The 27866-nt window shown below is 39.0% G+C and overlaps 1 protein-coding gene across 1 annotated transcript in view; it reads left to right on the top strand.

The window, feature by feature from the left end:
* LOC126063279 (protoheme IX farnesyltransferase, mitochondrial) overlaps positions 1-27866 on the top strand; it is a 205983-nt gene that overhangs the window by 11969 nt on the left and 166148 nt on the right. Inside the window, exons 2-3 of the mRNA XM_049861554.1 lie at positions 177-310; positions 2245-2560. Coding sequence (XP_049717511.1) covers positions 177-310; positions 2245-2560 — 450 coding nt within the window. The remainder of the gene's footprint in view (positions 1-176; positions 311-2244; positions 2561-27866) is intronic.

Raw genomic sequence — 27866 nt, 5'->3', positions numbered from 1 at the left:
ATGGGGCTGATAAATTGCACTGATTCACAGATCTGATCTAGATCATTTCAAAGCTCTGACCAGTCACACAGGGCGATGCTTAATGTGATGCTGGCTTTGCCTCCTGGTAGGTGCAGCCATCATTTGGTGAGAAACAGTCATGACTAACATTTTTATCCCTTGTCTCTGTTTTGTAGGTTGGGTAGGAGGATGTGTCTGGTACCAGGAAAGAAGAGCCGTGCAGGAATCCCCTCACAAGTTTATGCGCCTTTTCAGGAACGTCCATAAGCAGCGGATTACATTTCAGCACTTTAACTTCCTCAAGCGCATGGTATATTTAGAAGACCACCCTTACTCTGCCTGTCTCTGCCTTTACTTTCTTCTGTGTGAGGGGATTTCAGAAATTCCTATTGTAAGAAACGTTTTAGGAAGGATTATTTTAAAAAGGACTTTTATTTAGTGTCCTCTTAAGTTTATGGAGCTCTGGTGGTGCTGTGGTTAAGAGCTTGGCTGCTAACCAAAAGGTCAGCAGTTCGAATCCACCAGCCGCTCCTTGGAAGCCCTATGGGGCAGTTCTGCAATGTCCTACAGGGTTGCTATGAGTCGGAATCGACTTGAGAGCAGTGTTGTTTTGTTTTTTTGTTATTTTCTAAGTTCATCCAAAACTTTAATTTCATATTGTGATTATTATTAACTAAAACCAAAATAATTCTGGCATTTGAGGGTCAAAATATGATCCTGAACTTATTGATTAGGTTTGGAGAAAGATTGTAAACTTCTTGCATGTTTCAGTTAGGCTAAAGTTGGGAAACGCTGAACTGTTAGGATACAACTTTGTCAGTTATTTAAAGTTCTGTGAGTCCATCGGTAATGCAGAAGTCATGGCTTTAACGGCGTGGCCCTATGATTGTCTTACATCAGCCATATATTTTAAAAAGTCTTTTATCACATGTACTTCTGTGTAGACACAAAGAAACTTAGTTTTTGTAATTTGCTAGGCATTTTACAGTAGGCATTGGTAATGCATCTGAATCCTCACGTAGGCCCTTATCTAGCTTGGTTCCATGACATTGTGAGTACCAATGAGGGGACTGGCCATCTTGTCAGAAAACAAGGATCATAGATGGGAGAATGACAGCTAAAAACTCATAGCATCAAAGAGCAGCAAATTCATAATCTAAAGCCCTACTTAACTTTTGTCTTACCTCTTTTTAACTTAAAATGCCTTTTCTGAAAGGTCATTTTTTGATAAGAGTTTTAAATTTCCAGATAATTTCAATCCCTTTAAGTTGGGGACCAAACTCAAATATGTATATTACCTTAATCATGTAAACAGGACTCTGAATTTACTTTTTACTTATTTATGAGTTTGTAGTTACTATCTAAGACTAGTATATGCTATTTCAAGTCTTTGTGATGTATGAAAAAGTCACTTAACTAGTTATCAAGACTGGTGGGTCCTAGTCCTAGGGCCACCCATAACTGGTTGTTGACTATTGACTATGTCAGTTAATTCCAGGCCTGGAATTCCTCACCTGTAAGTTAGGTACTAATAATGATACATCTTCTTTAAGAACTGTTGTGAAGATTAAATGAGATATATATAAAAAAAAAACCAAACCCACTGCCATCGAGTCAATTCCAGCTCATAGCGACCCTATAGGACAGAGTAGAACTGCCCCATAGAATTTCCAAGAAGCGCCTGGTGGATTCGAACTGCTGACCTCTTGGTTAAGAGCTGTAGCACTTAACTACTACGCCAGCAGGGTTTCCAAATGAGATATATATTAAACTGTAAAGCACCTCACAAATGTGAGTAGTAGTTACTAATTTTTGCTCGTAGGTGGTATAGACTGTCTGACTGTTGATGCCTGCATTCTTCCACACACCCCACTGCTGTAAGTCAGTGGGCTCTTGATTATAGAAAACGTTTTCCTTGTATTGGGAGTATTTAACCTCCAGTTTATGGTTTAGTGTTGGGGGAATTCTGGAGAAGATGCATTAAAAAAAAACAAATTTATCTTACAAGGAACTTAAATTCCTAAGATTTCTAAAACACAGAATCCAAACCCCTTGCTGAGGCATTAAGCATATTCTTCATATCTATAGAGATTTTCGTGTATAAGCACTCCATACATATCTGCTGAATTAATTAAGGTTAAAGTTATAGGACAATTTTCAACTTCCATAAAAGCTGAACTGATAGGAGGGGTTACTAAACACAACCGTTTAAGGTTCTGGACTGACGTGTGCTTTCTTATTTAGTATGTCACACAACTGAACAGAAGCCTCAGCCAGCAAGTGAAACCAAAGTCAGAACCAATGGCATCTTCTTTCTTTGAAAAAACATCTTCGGGTCCAGCCAAAGCAGAAATATATGCGACGAGATCTCTTTCACCACCCAGCCTGTCGTTGTCCCAGAGGCCAAGTGAAAAGGAATCGCTAGAACTAGACTCCGCCTCAATAACTGAAGGTTCAGTAGAAATGGGAAAAAAAGAGGAAAACCAGTGGAAAGAGATGAAGCTGCATCTGGGTAATTTGCCAGGGATCTTGGCTCGGCTATCTAAAATCAAGCTCACAGGTACTTTCCTTCTCCTACCCCAGGTAGATTATTACTCGGAACTTTATTTTTAGATAAATACAAAGCTATTTTTACTTACTGACCCAAAGGGAATATTTGAAACTACAGACCCTCTCAGTATTTTTCCTCTCATAAACTTAATTTAGATTTGAAATAAAATTTTATAAATTCTGTTTAAAAAGAATGTAAATATTATTACACTATTACAAAAAGGATTCTCATTTATTTGTAATTAAAGTAGAATGTTAATCCTGCTTATTTGTCTTTTGTATTTTCAGACCTACTGTGGAAACCCTGGTGGCGTAGTGGTTAAGTGCTATGGCTGCTAACCAAAGGGTTGGCAGTGTGAATCCACCAGGCACTGCTTGGAAACTCTATGGGGCAGTTCTAGCCTGTCCTATAGGGTCGCTATGAGTCGGAATCGACTTGACGGCGCTGGGTTTGGTTGGGGTTTTTCATAGTTAAAAATGCAGTAAGATAATGAGCGCTATATGTTTGCGTTTCTAAAAACAGTAGGCTGCACTGCTGTACTTGGTGTGCCATTGAGCCAACAGTGACCCCTGGGACTCCCAGCTCATGCCTGTTTTGCTTCTCTTAGGACTCCTGGGTGGTCCCAGGTATTTGGGAATATTTAGAGCGCTTCTCTGAAAGGAAGTTTGGAACCATATTTTCTTGCCTGATTCTAGGAAACTACATGCTACTTGGGTATTAACCCATAATTATGTCATTGGGTTTTCACAACTACCCTGTGAGTCAGACAAGGTATTATTGTCTCATCTTTTTTTTTTTTTTTAATTTTTATTGTGCTTTAAGTGAAAGTTTACAAATCAAGTCAGTCTCTCACACAAAAACCCATATACACCTTGCTACAAACTCCTAATTGCTCTCCCCCTAATAAGACAGCCCGCTCCCTCCCTCCACTCTCTCTTTTCGCCAGCTTCTAACCCCCTCTACCCTCTCATCTCGCCTCAGGCGGGAGATGCCAACATAGCCTCAAATGTCCACCTGATCCAAGAAGCTCACTCCTCACCAGCATCCCTCTCCAACCCATAGTCCAGTCCAATCCCTGTCTGAAGAGTTGGCTTTGATAATGGTACCTGTCCTGGGCCAACAGAAGGTCTGGGGGCCATGACCCCCGGAGTTCTTCTAGTCTCAGTCAGAGCAATAAATCTGGTCTTTTTATGATAATTTGGGGTCTGCATCCTACTGCTCTCCTGCTCCCTCAGGGGTTCTCTGTTGTGTTCCCTGTCAGGGCAGTCATCGGTTGTAGCCAGGCAGCATCTAGTTCTTCTGGTCTCAGGCTGATGTAGTCTCTGGTTTATGTGGCCCTTTCTGTCTCTTGGGCTCGTAATTGCCTTGTGTCCTTGGTGTTCTTCATTCTCCTTTGATCCAGGTGGATTGAGACCAATTGATGCATATTAAATGGCTGCTTGCTAGTGTTTAAGACCCCAGATGCCACTCTCCAAACTGGGATGCAGAATGTTTTCTTAATAGATTTTATTATACCAATTGATTTAGATGTCCCCTGAAACCATAGTCGCCACACCCCTGCCCCTGGTATGCTGGCCTTCAAAGCATTCAGTTTATTCAGGAAACTTCTTTGCTTTTGGTTTAACCTAGTTGTGCTGACCTTGCCTGTATTGTATGTTGTCTTTCCCGTCACCTAAAGTAGTTCTTATCTACTATCTAATTAGTGAATACTCCCTCTCTCCCTCTCTCCCTCCCGCTTCTCGTAACCATCAAAGAATATTTTCTTCTCTGTTTAAATTATTTCTCAAGTTCTTATAATTGTGGTCTTAGACAATATTTGTCCTTTTCCAACTGACTGATTTCACTCAGCATAATGCCTTCTAGATTCCTCCATGTTATGAAATGTTTCACAGATTCCTCACTGTTCTTTATCGATGTGTAGTATTCCATTGTGTGAATATACCATAATTTATTTATCCATTCATCCGCTGTTGGGCACCTTGGTTGCTTCCATCTTTTTGCTGTTGTAAACAGTGCCACAGTGAACATGGATGTGCAGATATCTGTTTGTGTAAAGGCTCTTATTTCTCTATGATATAGTCCAAGGAGTGGGAATCCTGAGTCGTATCGTAGTTCTATTTCTAGCTTTTTAAGGAAGTGCCCATCAATTTCCAAGTGGTGGTACCATTTTACATTCCTACCAGCAGTGTGTAAGTGTTCCCATCTCTCCACATCCTCTCCAACATTTATTATTTTGTGTTTTTTGGATTAATCCCAGCCCCATTGGAGTGAGATGAAACCTCATTGTAGTTTTGATTTGCATTTCTGTAATGGCTAATGATTGTGAGCATTTCCTCATGTATCTGTTAGCTACCTGAATGTCTTCTTTAGTGGTGTCTGTTCATATCTTTTGCCCGCTTTTTAATTGGGTTGTCTTTTTGTAGTTGAGTTTTTACAGTATCTTGTAGATTTTCGAGATCAGGCACTGATTGGAAATGTCATAGCCAAAAACTTTTTCCCAGTCTGTTGGTGATCTTTTTACTGTTTTGGTGAAGTCTTTGGATGAGCATAGATGTTTGATATTTAGGAGCTCCCAGTTATCTAGTTTTTCTTCTGCATTGTTAGTGATGTTTTGTATACTGTTTATGCGATGTATTAGGGCTCCTAACATTGTCCCTATTTTTTCTTCCAAGATCTTTATCATTTTAGATTTTATATTTAGATCTTTGACACATTTTGAGCTGGTTTTTGTGCATGGAGTGAGGTATGGGTCTTGTTTCATTTTTTTTGCAGATGAATATCCAGTTATGCCAGCACCATTTGTTAAAAAGACTGTCTTTTCCCCATTTAACTGACTTTGGGGCCTTTGTCAAATATCAACTGCTTATATGTGGATGGGTTTATGTGTAGATTCTCAATTCTGTTCCATTGGTCCGTGTACCTGTTATTGTACCAGCACCAGGCTATTTTGACTACTGTGGTGGTACAACAGGTTCTAAAATCAGGTAGAGTGAGGCCTCCCACTTTGTTCTTCTTTTTCAATAATGCTTTACTTACCTGGGGCCTCTTTCCCTTCCATATGAAGTTGGTGATTTGTTTCTCCATCTCATTAAAAAATGTCATTGGAATTTGGATCAGAATTGCATTAAAACTATAGATCGCTTTTGGTAGAATAGACATTTTTATAATGTTAAGTCTTCCTATCCATGAGCAAGATGTGTTTTTCCACTTATGTAGGTCTCTTTTGGTTTCCTGCGGAAGAACTTTATTGCTCTCTTTGTGTAAGTCTTTTTTATTGTCTCATCTTATAGCTAGACTTAGAGATAGCTTGTTCTGGTCTAACACTGTCTAGAAGGTATATTCTGGGCCATTCTGCAAACTGAAGAATACTAGTGTCTCCTTTCCTTCTGGGATGACAATAAGGAGAAGGAACAAAATGGATAACGATGAGGTTAAGCCACCTGCTCTCTGAGAAGAGAAAGTGATGAATAACGCTACTGAGTCAAACTGAGGACATGAAGAGATGAGGCAGAGAGGCTTTTGAAAGTAGAGAAGGATAAGAGAAAGAGTGGCTTTGTTTGTTTGTTTGTTTTTAAAGAGAGTTGAACCTGAAATCCAGAGTAAAAGGAGGTAAACCAGACTGTTTCTTTTCTCATTGACCAAGCTTACTTATAGAAAATCTTTTTTGGGAACAATGCATAGGCTTAGAGAATTTGACAGAAGAGCTGAAGAATCTTAGTAAGACATACATAGTGTAATTCTAAAACAGTGAGACTGATTGTAGTTGGAATATTTAAAAACAAGTCTTAGGTGTTTATGGCATCTGAACACAGAATGATCACATTTCTGTTATCTTTTCTCATACACAAGTGGTGTGAGTGTCATGGTGTTGGTATATTAAGAATGGCCATAGATAGATAAAATAAGGCGCTCTGGTGAGGCAGTCTGAGCAGTTAGGCACTCAGCTGCTAACCAGTCACAGTTCAAACCCGCCAGCTGCCCCACAGGAGAGAGGTGTGGGACTCTGCTTCCGTAAAGGTTTACAGCCTTGGAAACCCCATGGGGCAGCCCTACTCTGTCCTGTAGGGTTGCTATGAGTTGGAATTGACTCGGCAGCGATGGGTTTGGGTTTGATTTGGTGTAGATAAGATGGAATTTCTGGGTGATGCAAACAGTTAATACACTTGCTGTTAACTGAAAGGTGGGAAGTTCACGTCCACCCAGAGGCGTCTTAGAAGAAAGACCTGGTAGTCTACTTGTGAAAAATCAGCCATTGAAAACCCTGTGGAGGACAGTTCTACTCTGACAACATGGGGTTGCAGTAGTCAGAATTGACTCTATGGCAACTGTTTTTTTGTTTTTGTTTTCTGTATAATAAGATATGTTCATACAGTTGTCGCCCCCAAAATGAAGCCTCTCACTCTGTAGTCATAAGAAGCGACCTGTGTCAATAGCTGGAGCCTCTTTTTTTGTGTGCACTCATCATTCAACATGTCCACATTACTATCCCTACTTAATTCTTCAGATTAATTTTACTTTCTTATCATTCCATTTCTGTCAGTAATACCAGCGTTGTTCTTCTCCCCCAACTGAGAAACCTTAGGACCATTTGTGTGTGTGTGTGTGTGTGTGTGTGCGTGTGTGTGCGTGCAGCCATTACCAGTGTTCATTTCCAGAACTTTTTATCTACCTAAATAGAAATTCTGTAGCAGTTGAGCAATAATTACCCATCTCCTCCTCTTCCCACTGCTTGTAGCTACTTTGTTTCTATACATTTACCTATTCTAGATATTACATATAAGTGGGATCATACAATATCTGTCGGCTTGTATGTGTCTCATTTCACTTAGCATAATGGTTCCAAGATTCCTCCATGTTGTAACATATCTTCAGACATGCAGAGATTGACAGATCGAAGAGGAGCGGCATCGCGGTCGTTGTCAGAAAGAACATTTCAAGATCTATTCTGAAGTACAACACTGTCAGTGATAGGATAATATCCATACACCTACAAAGAAGACTAGTTAATATGACTATTCAAATTTAGGCACCAACCACTAAGGCCAGAAATAAGGAAATTGAAGATTTTTACCAACTTCTGCAGTCTGAAATTGATCAAACATGCAACCAAGATGCATTGATATTTACTGGTTATTGCGATGTGAAAGTTAGAAACAAAGAAGAAGATTCAGCATTTGGAAAATATGGCTTTGGTAATAGAAAAGATGCTGGAAATCACATAATAGAATTTTGCAAGACCAATGACTTATTCATTGCAGATACCTTTTTTCAACAACATAAACGGTGACTATACACATAGGTCTCGCCAGACAGAAAACACAGGAATCAAATCAGCTGCATCTGTGGAAAGAGACAATGCAGAAGCTCAATATCATCAGTCAGAACAAGGCCAGGGACCAACTGCAGAACAGACCATCAATTACTTAGATGCAAGTTCAAGTTGAAGTTGAAGAAAATTAAAACAAGTCCAGGAGAAACAAAACATGACCTTGAGTATATCCCACCTGAATTTAGAGACCATCTGAAGAAGACATACGAGACATCAAATGCTAATTACTGAAGATCAGATGAGTTGTGGATGACATCAAGGTCATTATTCATGAAGAAAGCAAAAGGTTATTAAAAAGACAGGAAAAAAAGGAGACCAAAATGGATGTCAGAAGAGACTCTGAAACTTGCTCTTGAATGGAGAGTAGCTAAAGCAAAAGGAAGAAGTGATAAAGTAAAAGAGCTGAACAGAAGTTTTCAAAGAGCAGCTCAAGAAGTCAAAGTGTAATAATGAAATATGCAAGGACCTGGAGTCAGAAAACCAAAAGTGAAAAACAGTCACCATGTTTCTCAAGCCAAAAAAACTGAAGGAAGATTCAAGCCTCAAGTTGCAATATTGAAGGATTTTACAGGCAAAATATTGAATGACCCAGGAAGCATCATAAGAAGATGGGAGGAATACACAGCCATCGTACCAAAAAGAGTTGATAGTTGTTCAGCCATTTCAGGAGGTAACATATGATCAAGAACTGGTGGTATTGAAGGAAAGAGTCCAAGCTGCACTGAAGGCATTGACAAAAAGCATGGCTACAGGAATTGATGGAATACCAATTGAGATGTTTCAGCAAATGGATGCAGTGCTGGAGGTGCTCACTCAACTATGCCAAGAAATTTGGAAGACAGCTACCTGGCCAACCAACTGGAAGAGATTTACATTTGTGCACATTCCAAAGAAAGGTTATCCAACAGAATGCAGAAATTATTGAACAATATCATTAATATCACACAAAAGTAGTCATTTGTTGAAGATAATTCATAAACAGTTGCAGCAGTACATCCACAGAGAACTGCCAGAAATTCAGCAGAATTCAGAAGAGCTGTGAAAGGAGGATCTCCTTGCTGATGTCAGGTGGGTCTTGGATGAAAGCAGAGAATACCAGAAGAATGTTTGCCTCTGTTTTATTGGCCGTGCAAAGGCATTCGACTGTGTGGATCTTAGCCAATTATAGATACCATTGAGAAGAATGGAAATTCCAGAACACTTAATTGTGTTCATGCAGAACCTATACACAGACCAAGAGGCAGTCATTCAAATAGAACAAGGGGACACCGCGTGGTTTAAAATCAGGAAAGGTGTGTGTTAGGGTCATAGGCTTTCACCACTTATTCAATCTGTATGCTGAATAAATAATCTGAGAAGCTGAACTATAAGAAGAACGAGGCATCAAAATTTGTGGAAGACTCATTAACGACCTGCGATATGCAGGTGACACTGCCTTGCTTGCTGAAAGTAAAGGGGACTTGAAGCACTTAATGATGAAGATCAAAGACTACAGCCTTCAGTATGGATTACACCTCAACATAAAGAAAACAAAAATCCTCACAACTGGAGCAGTAAGCAACTTCATGATAAATGGAGAAAATATTGAAGTTGTCAAGGATTTCATTTTACTTGGATCCACAGTCAGTGTCCATGGAAGCAGCAGTCAAGAAATCAAACAACTTATTGCAATAGGCAAAGCTGCTGCAAAAGACCTCTTTAAAGTGTTAAAAAGCAAAGATATCACTTTGAGAACTAAGGTGACCTGACCCAAGCCATATTTTCAATCACCTCATACGCATGTGAAAGCTGGACAATGAATAAGGAAGGCCAAAGAAGAATTGATGACTTTGCATTATGGTGTTGGCAAAGAATATTGAATATACATGGAGTGCCAGAAGAATGAACAAATCTGTCTTGGAAGAAGTACAGCCGGAATGCTCCTTGGAAGCGAAAATGGCGAAACTTCATCTCATGTACTTTGGACATGTTATCAGGAGGGATCATGCTTGGTAAAGTAGAGGGCCAGCAAAAAGGAGGAAGACCCTCAATGAGTTGGATTGACATAGTGGCTGCAACAATGGGCTCAAACATAGTAACAATTGTGAGGATGGCCTAGGACCAGGCAGTGTTTCATTCTGTTGTATGTAGGGTTTCTGTGAGTCACAACTGGCTTTATGGCACCTAACAACAGTAACATGTATCTGTTGTTATACCAGTATCACATTGTTTCGTTTACTGTAGATTTGTAGTAAGTATTCAAATCAGGAAGTGTGAGTCCTCCTCCTCTGTTTTCCTTTTATAATCTTGTTTTGGCTGTTTGAAATCCCTTGCAATTCCATGTGAATTTGAGGATCAAGTTTTCCATATCTGCAAAAAGGCTATTGGAATTTTGATAGGAATTTTGTTGAATCTGTATATCGCTTTGCATAGAATTGACATCTTAAGAATGTTAGGTCTTCCAATCCATGAACATGGGGTGACTTTCCATTTATTTAGTCTTCCTTTAATTTCCTCAGCAATATTTTATAGTTGTCATTATGCAAATCTTTCACCTAATTGGAAAATTTATTTAGATGCTGTCGTAAATGGAATTGTTTTCTTAATTTCTTTTTCAAATTGGTCGTTGCTGGTGGGTAGCAACACAACTGATTTTTGTGTGCTTATCTTGAACTCTGCCACTTTGCTGAATTCATGTATTAGCTCTAGTAGCTTTCTTGTGGATTCTTTGGATTTCCTATACTTGGGATCATGTCGTCTGTGAATACAGTTTTACTTCTTCGTTCTTGATTTGGATACCTTTTATTCCTTTTTCTTGCTTTATTTCTTTGGCCAGAACTGCCAGCACAGTGTTGAATGTTGTTGGTGTTTTTAGGTGTCATTGAGTTGGTTCCGACTCACAGCAACCCTATGCACAACAGAATGAAACAGTGCCCAGTCTTGTGTCATCCTTAAAATTGTTGTTATGCTCGAGCTCATTATTGCAGCCACTGTGTCAGTCTACCTTGTTGAGGGTCTTCCTCTTTTCCGCTGGCAGTGTTCAATAGCGTGGTGAAAGTAGGTATCGTTCTTGTTCTTGATCTTAGAGGGAAAGCTTTCAGCCTTTCATCGTTGAGTATGATGTTAGCTGTGGGCTTTTTATAGATACCCCTTTTTATGTTTAGGAATTTCCCTTCTATTCCTAGTTTACTGAGTGTTATTATCGTGAAAAGGCATTGAATTTGTCATATCCCTTTTCTGCATCAATTGAGGTGATCCTATGTCTTTTGTGTATTTTCAATCATTTTTTCTATTAATGGAATGTATTACATTGATTTTCTTACGTTGAACCACCCTTGCGTTATTGGTTGTGGTATATAATCATTTTGGTCCTGGCGTATAATTCTTTTATTATGCTTCTGGATTCGTATTTTGTTGAGGATATTTGTATCTATATAAGGAACGTTGGTCTGCAATTTTCTTTTTTTTGTAGTGTAGTTATCTGGTTTTGGTATTAGGGTCATGCTGACTCATAGAATGAGTTAGGAAGTGTTCCCTTCTCTGCTGTTTTTCAAAGAGGTTAAGAAGGATCACTGTTAATGTCTCATTGATCGTTTGGTAGAATTCACCAGTGAAGCCATCTGGTCCTAAACTTTTGTTTATTGTGAAGTTTTTGATTAATGATTAATTAATATAGATCTGTTGAGATTTTTCCTCTTTTTCCTGAGGCAGTTTAAGTAGTTTGCGTGTTTATAGGAACTTATCCATTTCATGTAGGTTATCTAATTTGTAGGTGTTCAGTTGTTCATAATATTCTCTTATATTCCTTTTTATTTCTGTTTGGTCAGTAGTAATGTCCGCACATTCATTTCTGATTTTAGTTATTTGTGTCTTCTCATTTTTAAATGTCAATTTCAACGAACCAACTTTTAGTTTCATTGATTCTTTCTGTTGTTTTTTATTCTACATTTCATTTATTTCAGCTCTAATCTTTATTATTTCCTTCCTTTTTGTAGCTTTGGGCTTTTGCTCTTCATTTTCTAATTCCTCAAGGGGTAAAGTTAGGTTATTAATTTGAGATCTTTCCTCCTTTTTCATGTAGCTGTTTACCACTATACATTTTCCTCTGAGCACTTCTTATGTACATGCTGTAAGTTTTGATATGTTGTGCTTTTATTGTTATTCATCTCTAAATATTTTCTAATTTTCCTTTCATCCATTGCTTACTTAATAGTGTGTTGTTTGATTTCAATATATTTGTGACATTTCCAGCTCTTCTTCTGTTATGGATTACTAGTTTTAGCCTATTGTGGTCGGAGAAGATACTTTATATGATTTAAATCTTATAAAATTTATTGAGATTTGTTTTTTGACCAAGCATGTGGTCTACTCTGGAAAATGATACATGTGCACTGGAGAAGACTATATATTGTTCTGTTATTGGGTGAGTGTTCTACATGTCTGTTAGGTCTAGTTGGTTTATAGTATTAAATCTTTTATTTCCTTATTGATCTTTTGTCTATATGTCATATTCATTATTGAAAGTGGTGCATTGAAGTCTCCAAATATTATTTTAGAACGGTCTATTTCTCTCTTCAATCCTGTCAATGTTTGCTTCATATATTTTGGGACCATGTTGTTAAATATTTACAGTTGTTGTATCATCTGGATACCTCAATCCTTTTATCATTATATAATGCTCTTCTTTTTCTCTTTTGGGGCCTTGGTGGTGTAGTGGTTAAAGAGCTCAGCTACTAACCAAAAGGTCAACAGTTCGAATCCACCAGCCATACCTTGGAAACCCTACAGGGCAATTCTACTCTGTCTTATAGGGTTGTTATGAGTCAGAACTGACTTGATAGCAATGGGGTTTTGTCTCTTTTAACAGTTTTTGCTTTAGAGTCTATTTTGTTTCATATTAATATATCCAAACCAGCTCTCTTTTGGTTACTATTTGCATGGAATATGTTTATCCGTCTTTTCACTTTCAATATATTTGTGTCTTTGGCTCTAAAGTGGGTCTCTTGTAGATAGTATATGGTTGGATTATGTTTTTGTATCCATCCTACCAATCTCTGCCTTTTGTTTGGAGAGTTTAATCTATTTGCATTTGAAGTAATTAATAAGGAACTACTTATGCCATTTTGCCCTTTGTTTTCTGTGTCTTAAGCCTCTTTTTGTCCATTTCCTCCAAGACTGCCTTCTTTTTTGTCTGATTTTTTTTTTTTTCTAATCTTTACTTTTTTTTTTAGTGAACCATTTTGGTTGCCCTCTCTTTTCGTTTTATGTATGTTCCTAAAGATATCTTCTTTGTGGTTATCATGGGGATTACATTTGACACCTTAAATTTATAACACTGTAGTTTGAATTGATACCAACTTAACTTCTATAGCATACAAAAACTCTGTTCCTATTCAGTTTTGTCCCCTACCTTCTTTATGTTGTTGTCACAAATTACATCTTTATATATTATGTACCCGATAATATATAATTATTTTTCATGCTTTTGTCTTTGAAATCATGTAGCATGTATCAAATAGAGTTACAAATCAAAATACAATAAAACCACTCTTTATATTTGCCCATGATATACTACTTTTACTTTTACTGGAGATCTTTATTTCTTCATACAACTTTGAGTAACTGTATGGTGTCCATTCATTTCAACCTTAAGGACTCCCTTTAGCATTTCTTCTAGGATCAGTCTAGTGGTGGTAAACTCCCTCAGGTTTTCTTATCTGGAAAAGTCTTAATTTCACCTTCATTTTTGAAGGACAGTTTTGCCAAATAGAGAATCCTTGGTTGACTTTTTTTTTTTCTTCTTCCCTTCCAGTACTTTAAATATGTCATCCCACTGCAGTTTGACTTCTGTGGTTTCTGATGAGAAATCACTTAATTTTACTGAAGATCCCTTTTATGTGAGGGTTTACTTCTTTCTTGCCACTATCAGAATTCTTTGTCTTTAGCTTTTGATCATTTGATTATAATGTATCTCAATTCGGATCTCTTTAAATTTATCCTACTTGAAATTCACTTAATGTTGTGGATGTGTAGATTGATCTCTTTAATCAAATTTGGGAAGTTTTTGGCCATTATTCCTTCAAATATCCTTTCTGCACCTTTTCCTCAGTTCACTTATAATGCTTATGTTGGTTCACTTGATGATGTCCCACAAGTCTCTTAGTCTCTGTTTGCTTTCCTTCATTCTTTACTGTTTTTACTTCTCAAGATCGATAATTTTAATTTTCCTGTCATCAAGCTAGTCGATTTTTTCTTCTGCTGTCTCAAATCTGCTGTTGAACCCCTCTGGTGAATTTTTATTTCAGTTATTGTACTTTTCAGCTGCAGTATTTCTGTTTGGTTCTTTTTTAGAATTTCCCTCTCTTTATTGATACTCTCATTATTCCCATGCATCATTTTCCTGATTTCCTTTAATTCTTTATACATGCTTTCTTTTAGCTTTTTGAGCATATTTAATACAGTTGTTTTAAAGCCTTTGTGTAGTAAATCCATTGTCAGGGTTCCCACAGGGAAAGTTTGTTTCACTTTATTTGGCTCTTTTTTATGAGCCATCCTTTCTCGTTTCTTTATATGCCTTATCATTTTTTTGTTGAAAAACTGGACACTGGACATCTGAATATATTATGTTTGTACTCTGGAAATCAGATTCTCCCCTTTCTCCAGGCGTTTTTTTTTTTAATTGTTGAAGGCTGTTGTAGTCCTTTTGTTTAGTGACTTCCCCTAAGTATGATCCCTGAAATCTCTATTCTTTAACTTTTCTTCAGCTAGTGTTTTGACAGAGATTTCCTTGAACCCCGGAGGGAAAAACAGTCAAATAAACAAAAAAACCAAAATCTGTCCCAGTCATTGCAGATTGGCTCTGTGCTGGGGCACTTTTGCAACACTTAGGTAGGCTTGCACTAAGCCTAAGGACCAGGCTGACATGAAAGCATAGGGTCTTCTCAGGTACGTTTTCAGCTTGTATTGTGTGCTGGGTTGCATGTGGCTTTTTGTTTTACCCTGTACACGTAGGTGCTTTTGAATGCTCTAATTTCCAAAGAAACACTTTTCCTGGCTCCTGTTTCTAATCCTTAGGTATCTGTTTTATGCTTCAGTTTTATTGCTTAGCTCCAGGTGACTATAGGCAGTTACCGTTTTCTGCCAGTGCCTGCCGTTTTTCTGCCTTGCCTGGGTTCTGAGATAGGTCAGACAGAGATGATTGCCGTACATCCATCCTTCAGGTAGCCCCTCTGGGAATGCAGTCTGCCAGTGCTCTAAGTTGGCTGACACAGGGAGGAGGTGAGGCATGAGGATGTAGAAAACCAAAGCTTTCTGACCGTTTTGAAGCTGCCTTCTTCTTGATTCTGCGTTCACTTAGTTGCTATAAACCTTTTACTGGTTTCCAGAGTTTCGAATCATTAGAGTCGTTCTTAACTCTTTGCCCTCCTTTCTCCCTTTGACCTTTAGTTTAACATGCAACTGTGACTAGCTGAATCTTTTGTGAAGCCCGAAAGATTGGCTTCCTCAGCCCATGTCCGAAACTATCCTAGTTTAGATCCTCATAAATATATGAGACCTTTGTTATTTTAGCAGCCTTACTCTTCCCTCTGCCTTCATCCTCTCCTCACTGCATTTTGTACCTCCCAGGGCTGCCAGACTAACTTTTTAAAAATATTGCTTTCATATTTTACTAACTTACTCAAGAGTCTGCATTGCCTCCTGCCTCAACTCTGCCTGGTTTTAAAAGAGTGTTTTAATCTGAATGATGAAACTCTTATTTAGACACGTATCTTTGTTCCCTTTCCCTGTCCCCAACCCTGCCATTTAGACTAGTCCTTCCATGCCATCTCACTCGTCCCTGCCTGTTCCCATGGGAAACCAGTCCACCTCTCATATCCACTTAGCCCTTTCAAGGCCTCTCCAGTAAGCCCTCTCTGGCTAGCTCTTGGCCCTAGTCTTCCTTCCAAAACTCAAAATATGGCTTTGAAATCAAGAAGATTTTGAGTTCAGATCCTAGCTTTGGCATTTACCAACCAGTGAGACTTTGGGCAGGTTCCTTACCCTGGTGAAAACAACTTCCTTATCTATAACATAGGCATAATAATAAGTCCTTTAAGAATTAAATCATAAAACACATTTAAAACACTCAGCAGCACGCCTGACACATGGTAGGCCACCCAATATTAGTTTCCAAATCGTTACAGGAGTTAAACACTTGATTGTTTAATTTGTGTTATATGTTACCTAAGATTTTGAGGTCAGAAGTCTTGCCATATAGTTGTTGAGTACTTCTAACTATCTTTTTTTTAACAATTTTTGTTGTGCTTTAAGTGAAAGTTTACAAATCAAGTCAGCCTCTCACACAAAAACCCATATACACCTTGCCACACACTCCTAATTACTCTCCCCCTGATGAGACAGTCTGCTCTCTCCCTCCACTGTCTGTTTCTTCTAACCCGCTCCACCCTCTCATCTCCCCTCCAGGCAGGAGATGCCAACATAGTCTCAAGTGTCCATCTGATCCAAGAAGCTCACTCCTCACTAGCATCCCTCTCTAACCCACTGTCCAGTCCAATCCATGTCTGAAGAGTTGGCTTCGGGAATGGTTCCTGTCCTGGGCCAACAGAAGGTCTGGGGGCCATGACCACCGGGGTCCTTCCAGTCTCAGTCAGACCATTAAGTCCGGTCTTATGAGAATTTGGGGTCTGTATCCCACTGCTCTCCTGCTCCCTCAGGGGTTCTCTGTTGTGTTCCCTGTCAGGGCAGTCATCGGTTGTAGCCGGGCACCAGCTAGTTCTTCTGGTCTCAGGATGATGTAGTCACTGGTTCATGTGGCCCTTTCTGAATCTTGGGCTTGTAATCACCTTGTGTCCTTGGTGTTCTTCATTCTCCTTTGATCCAGGTGGGGTGAGACCAATTGATGCATCTTAGATGGCTGCTTGCTAGTGTTTAAGACCCCAGATGCCACTCTTCAAAGTAGGATGCAGAATGTTTTCTTAATAGATTTTATTATGCCAATTGACTTAGATGTCCCTTGAAACCATGGTCCCCAGACCCCCGCCCCTGCTATGCTGGCTTTCGAAGCATTCAGTTTATTCAGGAAACTTCTTTGCTTTTGGTTTACTTCTAGCTATCTTGACGCAACGCTCCTAACTTGGTAGGCACTTGCTTTTAAGAGGGAAATTGGCGAACTAAAGTCTTCCAGAGGAGGCAGCCACAAGGAAGAGGGGATATGAGAACCCTGGCACTTGGGGAGTGGATTGTTTAGCTTGGAAAGAGAAGGGAGGAGGGAGAAAGATGGTGAGGGAAAGAAAAATGAACAAATGATAGCCATCTTCAACCATTTGTAGCCCAGTTGACTTAAAGGCATCACAATTCATAAAATTAAATTTATAGCCTAGAAGGCAGAACTAGAGGATTGCATGTGCTAACAGGGTGGCAGATCCTCTCAGTATGAAGGAGAGTCCTGAGGAGAACTAGCTTGATGTGAAATGGGCTGCCTTGTAAGACAATGGCCTTTGTATTGGAACTATGCAAGTGGAAGCAGATCATCTTTAAGAGTAGAGGACAAAAGTCTTGCATTGTATAGTGGGTGAAGCTAGATGACTGCTACCGAGCCCCCTTCCATACCAAGAGCCAGCCTGTCTGCCTGCCCTCAGTGTTTTTTGGGTGTCCATCACAATTATTGTATTTTAATTATGGTGTTGGGGAAGAATGTTAAATTTACTGAGGATGCCAGAAGAGCAAACAAATCAGTCTTACAAGAAGTACAACCAGAATTATATCTTTAGAAATGAGGAAGATGAGACTTCAGCTCACTTACTTTGGACATATCATCAAGAAAGACCAATTGCTAGAAAAGGACATCATGTATTAAATGAGTAAACATTTGCAAACTACGTAAAAGTGCCTGGTGTATGTTAAGAACTAGGCGTGCTCTTAAATAAAAAATAGATTTCCCAGTTTCCGCATGGGTATTTGAGTTTGTGGCCTCTGCTCTAGAAAAACTCCCAGGCTTCTGATATGGAAGGCTGGATGAGTGGTGGTGCTGAATTTTAAGAATGTAAATACTGAAGGAAGAAGCAGATTTGAGAAAAAGGTAATGAATTTGATTTGGGACATATGGTATTTGCATTGCCATTGGCACATCCAGGTGGAGAGGACCCGTGGGCAGTTGGCTGTGAAGGGACAGGACCTCAGATAAAATGCTGGGCTGGAAGAACGAGGGGTCTTCAGTGTGCTGTTGCCAGTGAAGCCATGGCGGTGAGTGTGGTTACCAAGGGTCAGTCAGCATGCAGGGTGACCAGCGCAGAGGTCCAGGGTCAGGAATTGGGAGTATAGCTTCTTTAAAGAATTGGGTAAGGTATAGAGTGGAGTCTGCGAGGAAATAAGAAATGGTCAGAGGAGAACAAGAAAGAGCTTTTTCACAGAAGCTGAAAGAATAAAAATGATTCATAAAGGAAGTCGAATGCTAGGGGTCTACTAGGAAACCTGAGTCGAGTTGTTTTATTTGGCAGCGAGGAAGTCAGTGCTGACTGAATCAGGAGAATAATTATTGATGTTTCCTCTTCTTAGAGTCTTAAATGAGCAGCTTAAGATAATTAATTTAAAATAATTTCTTAAAGAGTATTCTTGCAGTCATTACTGCACTCTGAACAGAGGGAGGTACGATAATTGGTTTAGGATCAGCTTTTGGGGCAGGTGGGGGCTTATCTTCCCTTTCACACTGGCTACGGTTGTTTTACTTTTCCTTTTACACAGCTTATGTGATTATCTATCTCAACTGACACTCCAGATGCAGAGTTTGATATTTAAAACACGGTGTCTGAAATCTAAAGCACTTATTAAATTTATTATTACATTGTGTAGTGACCATCAGCTCATTGGTTCCCAAATGTCAGCGTGCTGAGGTGCACGTATGTGCACTTGTTCAAGTGCCGATTCCTGCCCCCCAGCCCCCAGGTTTCAGATTCCATAAATGTGGAACAGGACCCAGAGATCTGCATTCTTGACGAGCATGCCGGATGATTGTGATGCAGGTGGTCCTGGACCACACTTCAGGAAAGTGAAGTAGGTGTTGCGCAAGCAGAGAGTGCTGGTCCCAGACCGAGTGGTATGGCTGGATACGGAGAGAGCTCACCTAGCAAGAGCCAGAGCAGCCGTTCCCACTACTGCCAGCAGTAAAAGCCAGCTGGGCAGAATCTGGACTGCACGAGAGGCACGTGGAAGCAAGATGCACCAAGACAGAAGAGAACAGCAGGTTCACTGATAGCCACAGATGGAAAATTCCTGGGACAGTAAACTTCCCCTAGTATCCTTTTATACATCCCGTGCCCCAGGTTGGTGGATGGGCTAATTGAATGAAACTCATTTCCTTCTGCTAATTCCATTTAAGGAGGCAGCACCCTTTGGGTGACCCTTACCCTTATCTGACCTTTTAACCTCCCTATTTAGTTTATTACTTAAATTCATACATGTCTTGGAGTCAGCAGGATTTTTTTTTTTTTTTTTTTTGAGGAAACTGTGGTATCTATCAATTGATTTCTTTCTGACTCTTAACGTCTCGAGCAATTCATTCATAGCTAATGATAGCTGAGGCAGAAATATCTGGGAGTCAGTGATCACTTTTATAGAACTAGTCCTTTCTTGCTCCTTTTTGTTTATAGCTATACTATACCAAGAATAATTAGCTGTAGGCTAGGTGAAGGACCGTACAGTGATCGTACGTACATTTCATTTATAAGACAGTAGGATGCAGCAGTCTGCTGCCCTGGCATTTATGTGAGATCTGGGCGAAATGGTTTTTAGTGCTAATGCCATTTAAAGATTTTTTTCTATGAAGGGAAGGAATACGGAGTTTATAAACAAGGAATTATATGTCTTTCTTGAGTTTCTCTTGCCAACTGAGCCATTTACAATCTGTTTTTGGAGTTTGTTGCAAGGACCACACTGGGGTGAAGAAACTTCATTTGGGTTAGGATCATAAGAAGCTTTAGCAACTCAGCTGAGTTTATACTTAATATAGGTCGGTAAAAGCAGAATTTTTTTTTTTTCCTGAATAACATCTGTGCTGAAAAGCTGCAGCACATTTTCTGAGACCAGACCACTAACATAAATTGTTTATTGGAACCCAGTAGACTATGCTGCTGATGGAAGTGACATAAGTGACATTCTATCAATGTGTGTGTGTATATATATATATATTTTAATTTAGAGCCTAGAATGTTGCTTTTTATTAAAATAGAATAAACTTATTGCCGTCAAGTGGATTCCAACTCATAGCGACCCTATAGGATAGAGTAGAACTGCCCTATAGGGTTTCCAAAGAATGACTGGTGGATTCGAACTGCTGCCCTTTTGGTTATCAGCCAAGCTCTTAACCACTGCACAACCAGGGCTCCAGAATAAGAATGGAGGTTACAAATTTATTTTAGATTGCTTATATAATTTTTAAAAATCATCTTACTGCAAACTTCAGCTATTAGATAGCTGTATCAAGGGACTTGCCACATTTTCATATAGACACTAATTGAATGGAGTTATAATTTCTTGAATTTTAATTTACATTTTGAAATAATTGCCTTAATAATCATATGCTTATTAAATATAAAACCAAAAAAAAAAAAACCCTTTACCATGGAGTCAATTCCAACTCATAGTGACCCTATAGGACAGAGTAGAACTGCCCCATAGAGTTTCCAAGGAGCGGCTGGTAGATTTGAACTGCCGCCCTTTAGGTTAGCAGCCAAGATCTTAACCACTGTGCCACCACGGCTCCTTATTTATACCCCAAACCAAACCCACTGCCATCAAGTCGATTCTGAGTTATAACGATCCCAAGGCTGTAAATCTCCACTGAAGCAGACTGCCCCATCTCTCTCCTGAGGAGCAGCTGGTGGTTTCAAACTGCTGATGTTTCAGTTAGCAGTCGTTGTCTTTAACCACTGTGCCGCCAAGGCTCCTTTTATTAAATATAGTAGTGTTTTAACTATGTAACTGTTAAGAATTTATTTTTAGAAAAAATAGAAAATATAGATAGGCATAAAAGAGAAGAATGAAACCCCCATGTAATTCCATCTCAAAATAATTATCATTTTGAAAATTTTGGTGCGTTAATCCCTAGACTTTTTGTATGCATCCACATTCATATATTTTTGCTTTTTAAACAAATGTAAGATCATAATGTAAATCCTCTTTTTAATTTTTTAAAAATCAATATTCTACACTTATCTTTTTGTATAAATATGCTTACTCTGTATTTTTGGTGACTTTTTTAATTTTAAGATAGTAAGTGTTAAACAAAAGCTCATAGTAATATAGAGTACCCTACAGGCCTTGCAGTGACCACGCTTTTACATACAGTTTTCCAGCCTTTTTCTCTGCACAGTCTGTGTTGTAACTTTGGGGTCAGACTGTCTGCCCTTTATTAACTTTGTGATCACAGGTACACTATTTCAAATGTCTAAGCCTTGGTTTCTTCCTCTGTAAAATGGGCATAGTGCTACCTCATAAAATTGCTCTGAGGACAATATGAGATAATGCAGATAATATATAATTTTTGTTGTGTTTGTTTTATAAAAATGGGGTCATGTTTAATTGTTTGCTTTATTACCTAAATATTATGTTGTAGATTTACACTTACTCATCAGTACAATTAAATGCGTTTCCTTTTTTTAAGGTTGCTAGTATTCTGTAAACCCTGGTGGCGTAGTGGTTAGGCGTTAACGGCTGCTAACCAAAAGGTCGGCAGTTCAGATCCACCAGGTGCTTCTTGGAAACTCTTTGGAGCAGTTCTGCTCTGTCCTATAGAGTTGCTATGAGTTGTAATCAACTCGATGGCAACGGGTATGGTTTTCCTTTTTTTTGGTTTTAGTATTCTGTAGCGTCTGTATGATGAATCTGTTTAACTATTTCCTTATTAATGGATATTTAGGTAGTTTCTGGCTTTTTGCTATTAAAAATAATCATTTTTTAAATTTACAAAACATATACCTTGTAAAGGACTTGTACCCAAAGTATACCAAAAACTCCTAAAACTCAGCGATAAGACAGAGGCCCCGGATAAATAAGCCATTACTGAAAAAAAAGAACAAAGTGGGAGGCCTTACTTTACCTGATTTTAGAACCTATTATACCGCCACAGTAGTCAGAACAGCCTGGTGCTGGTACAACAACAGATACGTGGACCAGTGGAACAGAACTGAGAATCCAGGCATAAATCAATCTGCATATGAGCAGCTGATATTTGACAAAGGCCCCAAAACAGTTAAATGGGGAGAAGACAGTTTTTTTTTAACAAATGTTGCTGGCGTAACTGGATATCCATTTGCAAAAAAATGAAACAAGACCCATACCTCACACCATGCACAAAAACTAACTCAAAATGGATCAAAGACCTAAATATAAAATCTAAAATGATAAACATCATGGAAGAAAAAATAGGGACAATGTTAGGAGCCCTAATACATGGCATAAACAGTATACAAAACATTATAAAGAATGTAGAAGAAAAACTAGATAACTGGGAGCTCCTAAAAATCAAATACCTATGCTCATCCAAAGACTTCACCAAAAGAGTAAAAAGATTACCTACAGACTGGGAAAAAGTTTTTAGCTATGATATTTCTGATCAGCGCTTGATCTCTAAAATCTACATGATATTTCAAAAACTCAACTGCAAAAAGACAAATAACGCAATTAAAAAATGGGCAAAAGATATGAATAGACACTTCACTAAAGAAGACATTCTGGTAGCTAACAGATATATGAGGAAATATTCACGATCATTAGCCATTAGAGAAATGCAGATCAAAACTACAATGAGATGTCTTCTCACTCCAACAAGGCTGGCATTAATCCAAAAAACACAAAATAATAAATGTTGGAGAGGCTGTGGAGAGATTGGAACACTTCTACGCTGCTGGTGGGAATGTCAAATGGTACAACCACTTTGGAAATCGATTTGGCATTTCCTGAAAAAGCTAGAAATGGAACTACTGTACGATCCCCCAATCTCACTTCTTGGAATATATCCTAGAGAAATAAGAGCCTTTACACAAACAGATATATGCACACCCATGTTTATTGCAGCACTGTTTACAATAGCAAAAAGATGGAAGCAACCAAGGTGCCCATCAGTGGATGAATGGATAAATAAATTATGGTATGTTCACACAATGGAATACTACACATTGATAAAGAACAGTGAGGAATCTGTGAAACATTTCATAACATGGAGGAACCTGGAAGGCATTATGCTGAGTGAAATTAGTCAGTTGCAAAAGGACAAATATTGTATAAGACCACTATTATAAGAACTTGAGAAATAGTTTAAACAGAGAAGAAAACATTCTTTCGTGGTTATGAGAGGGGAGAGGGAGGGAGGGTGCGAGAGGGACATTTACTAATTAGATAGTAGATAAGAACTACTTTAGGTGAAGGGAAAGAGAGCACACAATACAGAGGAGGTCAGCACAATTGGACTAAACCAAAAGCAAAGAAGTTTCCTGAATAAACCGAATGCTTTGAAGGCCAGCGTAGCAGGGGCAGGGGCCTGGGGACCATGGTTTCAGGGGACATCTAAGTCAATTGGCATAATAAAATCTATTAAGAAAGCATTCTGCATCCTACTTTGAAGAGTGGCATCTGGGGTCTTAAACACTAGCAAGCAGCCATCTAAGATGCATCAATTGGTCTCACCCCACCTGGATCAAAGGAGAATGAAGAACACCAAGGACACAAGACAATTATGAGCCCAAGATTCAGAAAGGGCCACATGAACCAGAGACTACATCATCCTGAGACCAGAAGAACTAGCTGGTGCCCAGCTACAACCGATGACTGCCCTGACAGGGAACACAACAGAGAACCCCTGAGGGAGCAGGAGAGCAGTGGGATGCAGACCCCAAATTCTCATAAGACCAGACTTAATGGTCTGACTGAGACTGGAAGGACCCTGGTGGTCATGGCCCCCAGACCTTCTGTTGGCCCAGGACAGGAACCATTCCCAAAGCCAACTCTTCAGACATGGATTGGACTGGACAATGGGTTGGAGCAGGATGCTGGTGAGGAGTGAGCTTCTTGGATCAGATGGACACTTGAGACTATGTTGGCATCTCCTGCCTGGAGGGGAGATGAGAGGGTAGAGGGGGTCAGAAGCTGGCGAAAAGGACACGAAAAGAGAGAGTGGAGGGAGAGAGCAGGCTGTCACATTAGGGGGAGAGTAACTGGGAGTGTGTAGCAAGGTGTATATGGGTTTTTGTGTGAGAGACTGACTTGATTTGTAAACTTTCACTTAAAGCACAATAAAAATTATTACAAAAAAACAAAAACTCAGCTATAAGGAAACAAACAATGCAGTTATAAAATGGGCACTAACTCTGAATAGAAACCAAAGAAAATATTCAGAATACAAGAACATGAGAAAATGCTTAACATCGTATGTCATTACCAAAAAAAAAAACCTGTTGCCATCAAGTCTGACTTATTAGAGAATTGCAAATCAAAACACCAATGAGATACTCTGACACACTTCCTAGAATAGCTGGAGTTCACAGTTTGTGTTGTACAGTCCTAGGGGTTTTAATAAATGTATACTGTTACTCGTCCACCATTAACAAGATCGTGCAGAATAGTTTTACTGCCCTAAAAATGCCGTCTGTTCCACTTCCTTACCCCTGCGCCCACCCCCTGGAACCCCTAGCAACCACTGATGTTTTCACTGTCTCTATAGCTTTGCCTTTTCCAGAATGTCGTATTAGTTGTAATCACACAGTGTGTAGTTTTTCAGATTGGCTGCTTTCACTTAGCAGTGTGCATGTAAGGTTCTTCTATGTCTTCACGGCTTCATAGCACATTTCTTTTTATCACTAGATCATCCTCTGTTGTATAGATGCACCACAATTCACTGTTTATCCATTCACCTGTCGAAGGACATCTTGGTTGCTTCCAATTTGGGGCAATTGTGAACAAAGCTGCTATAAACATTCATACACAGGTTTTTAGGTGACATACTTTTCATCTCATTTGATTAAATACCTGGGAGCGTGATTGCTAGATCATCTGGTAAGCCTGTGTTTAGCTTTACAAGAAACTGCCAGACAGCCTTCCTGACTGGTTGTCCATTTTGCACTCCCACCAGTAATAATTTACCATCCCTGTTGCTCTGCATCCTCACCAGCATTTGGTGTCTGCGAGTGTAAAGGTTGGCGGTTCAAACCAACTCACTAGCACTGCCGAAGAAAATCCCGTAATCTGCCTCTCTGAAGGTTACAGCCAAGAAGATCCTATGGAGCACTTCTTTGTCGCACATGGGGTCGCGGGCAACGAGCTTGGGTTTTTTGTTTTTAATGTAAACTATGGACTTTAGTTAATAATAATGTATCAGTATTGGTTCAATGATAACAAATGTACCGAGGAATGCAAGATGTTAATAATAGCAGAAACGGGGGAGGGGTAGGAATAGGGAGTATACAGGAACTCTGTTTTCTGTAACGTTAAAACTGCTTTAAAAAATAAAGTCTATAAAATGATTTTTAATGTCATCATACGTACGTCCTTGTATACATTTATTTCTGAAAGTTAGATGCTTAGAAGTACACCATTACTTTCAGTGGATAGATAGGTTGCCATTGCAGGTGTTCCCTAATTTATTTACCATTCTTCTGCTTAGGTTATGTTCAGTTACTTCTTACAAATAGTGCTGTAAGCGAGTATCTTTGAAGTTAAATCTATGATCATTTTCATCGGACAAGTATGTACAAGCGGCCTTGCTGGGTCAAACGCTTTCAAAGCTTTTGATCGTCACTGGCTGATTTCCCTTGAGAGAGGCTTTACCAGTTTATGCTGTTGCAGTGTGGCTAATTCACCATACCTTCACCAGTGCTAGATAATAATATATTTTTCTAAATAACTATCAATTTGATGGTTGAAAGTAAATTTGCATTTAAAATTATTGATGAGGTTTACATTTTTCATATGTTAATTAGTGATTTGTATTTTTTGGGGGGGTGAATGGACTGTTTGCCTTCTAGTCTTCTATTTGTCTTTGTTTATTGTAATATTAAAGATTTGAATCTATTATATATATCTGCTTTAAATGTCATGTACATGTTGTTTGCCTCTTGTTTTCTTTTTTTTTTGATGTGCAGAAGTTATTTTTATGTTGTCAAATCCGATAGCGTTTTCGTATGTGGTTTCTGGTTTTTGTATCATACTTAGGCTCTCCCACACCAAGATTTTGTAATTACATTTTTAATCTTCTGTTTTTATGATTTTTTATTTAAACTTTTTATTTATATCAAATGTGTTTTGGTGAATAGTATGAGGTAAGAAATAGAACCATATTTTAATAAGCCATTAACTGGTATTTGAGTGTTATTTTCGCAAATGTGAGAATTCTGAAGTTCCATCTCAGGGAAAACGTCAGTCCCTCCTCCCTCAAAGACAACAAATTCCGTTAGTATTTTAATTGGAATTCAACATGTTGACAGATTAATTTGGGGATGGATTGAGACCTTCACATCCTCTTCATTTATCTAAGTCTTGTTTCATGCCTTTTAAGTCTCACGGTTTTGGTTCAACAGGTATTATACATTCACTGATAGGTTAATTTCCAGGTATATCTTAAAATACTTTTTTTCAGTTGATTCTTTTTTGAGTTTTTCGAAGAGCCAGGCAAATAATGATCAGGTTATCTCCCTTTTCGTATTTATACCAACGATTTCATTTTCTGGCATAATTGCCTATTTGTGGTGCTCTCTCCACTTGCTTCCTTCACTACCATTTCCCACCTCACTCTGAAGGATCCTCTGAGATCTGTTCTGTGCAGCACTGGTTTTATGCTGCCTACTTTTTATTGGTTCTCATGTTACTTTTAATACTTCTTAGTAGCATTCTGCAATGGCAGTTTTTGTTTCTATACATTTTTTCTTAGCCCACTCTGTTTCATGGGGTTTGTTTTTTCTAGAGCGCACAGATTTGTTTTTTCTACTCAATCATTTGATATTTATTGAGTGCCTCTGATGTTCAGGAATTCTTCTGCATGTTGTAGACAGAATGAGGTACAGCTGACCCAGTCCCTGCCCTCCTGGGTCTTAATCTTGATGGTGAGCTTAGAGTCTAGTGGTTCTCTGGTACATCTTTTTCAGAAATATAGTCAACCTCTTTTAGTCAAACTATGAAAAAACTTAATTTTTTCTTCTATGTTATAGAAGCCTTTAAGGAGTCTTATATTGACTTACATCTCTTCATCTTTATTCATTTCTGAATGAAGACAAGCTCCAAAACCAAACCCATTGCTGTTGAGTTGATTCCAACTCCTAGCAATCCCGTAGAGCAGAGTGGAGCTGCCCCATAAGGTTTCCAAGGCTGTAAATCTTTACAGAAGCAGACTGCCACATTTTTCTCCCTCGGAGCAGCTCGTGGATTTGAACTGCTGAACTTCCACTAGCAGCCAAGTGCTTAACCACTGCACCAGCAGAGCTCAAAGACAAGTTATGCCCCCAAAAGAATATAAGCTCCACAAATACAGGGCATTTGTTTGTTTACTGTTACATCCTCCATGCCTAGAACAGTGCCAGGTGCTCATTGTGTATTGATTGAATGAATGAATGGTTGACGTTTTCCTCACCACCAACTTGGGATTGTTGGACTTCTCCTCTTGCATTTTAACCAAAAGCAGTGGATGCTATCAGTTTATACTACCGGTATAACAGCCCTGTGACCTGAAGAAATGAGGGTGCAGCGCTAGTGGGTGGCCTGCTACCCTGGATTAAGTTAACTCAGAAAAGTTTTCTGCCTTGTGTCAGGGAGAATTTATGTCAAGGTGAGCCCTGCTTTCTTTTTGATTTGACCACACCAGCCTCTCTCTCTCCTTCACTCCTTGAAGCTGCCTCCTAATGCTGCTGTTCTTGTTTAGGTGACAGGTATATTTACCTACCCAGAACCCAGTGCCATCGAGTCGATTCTGACTTGTAGCGGCCCTATAGGACAAAGTAGAAGTGCCCCAGTTCTTGTTTAGGTGACAGG

This window comes from Elephas maximus, chromosome 19 (assembly GCF_024166365.1).
Source record: "Elephas maximus indicus isolate mEleMax1 chromosome 19, mEleMax1 primary haplotype, whole genome shotgun sequence".
NCBI lineage: Eukaryota > Metazoa > Chordata > Mammalia > Proboscidea > Elephantidae > Elephas > Elephas maximus.
The sequence above is the reverse complement of the archived record's forward strand: the minus strand, read 5'-3'. Positions and strand labels throughout refer to the sequence as shown.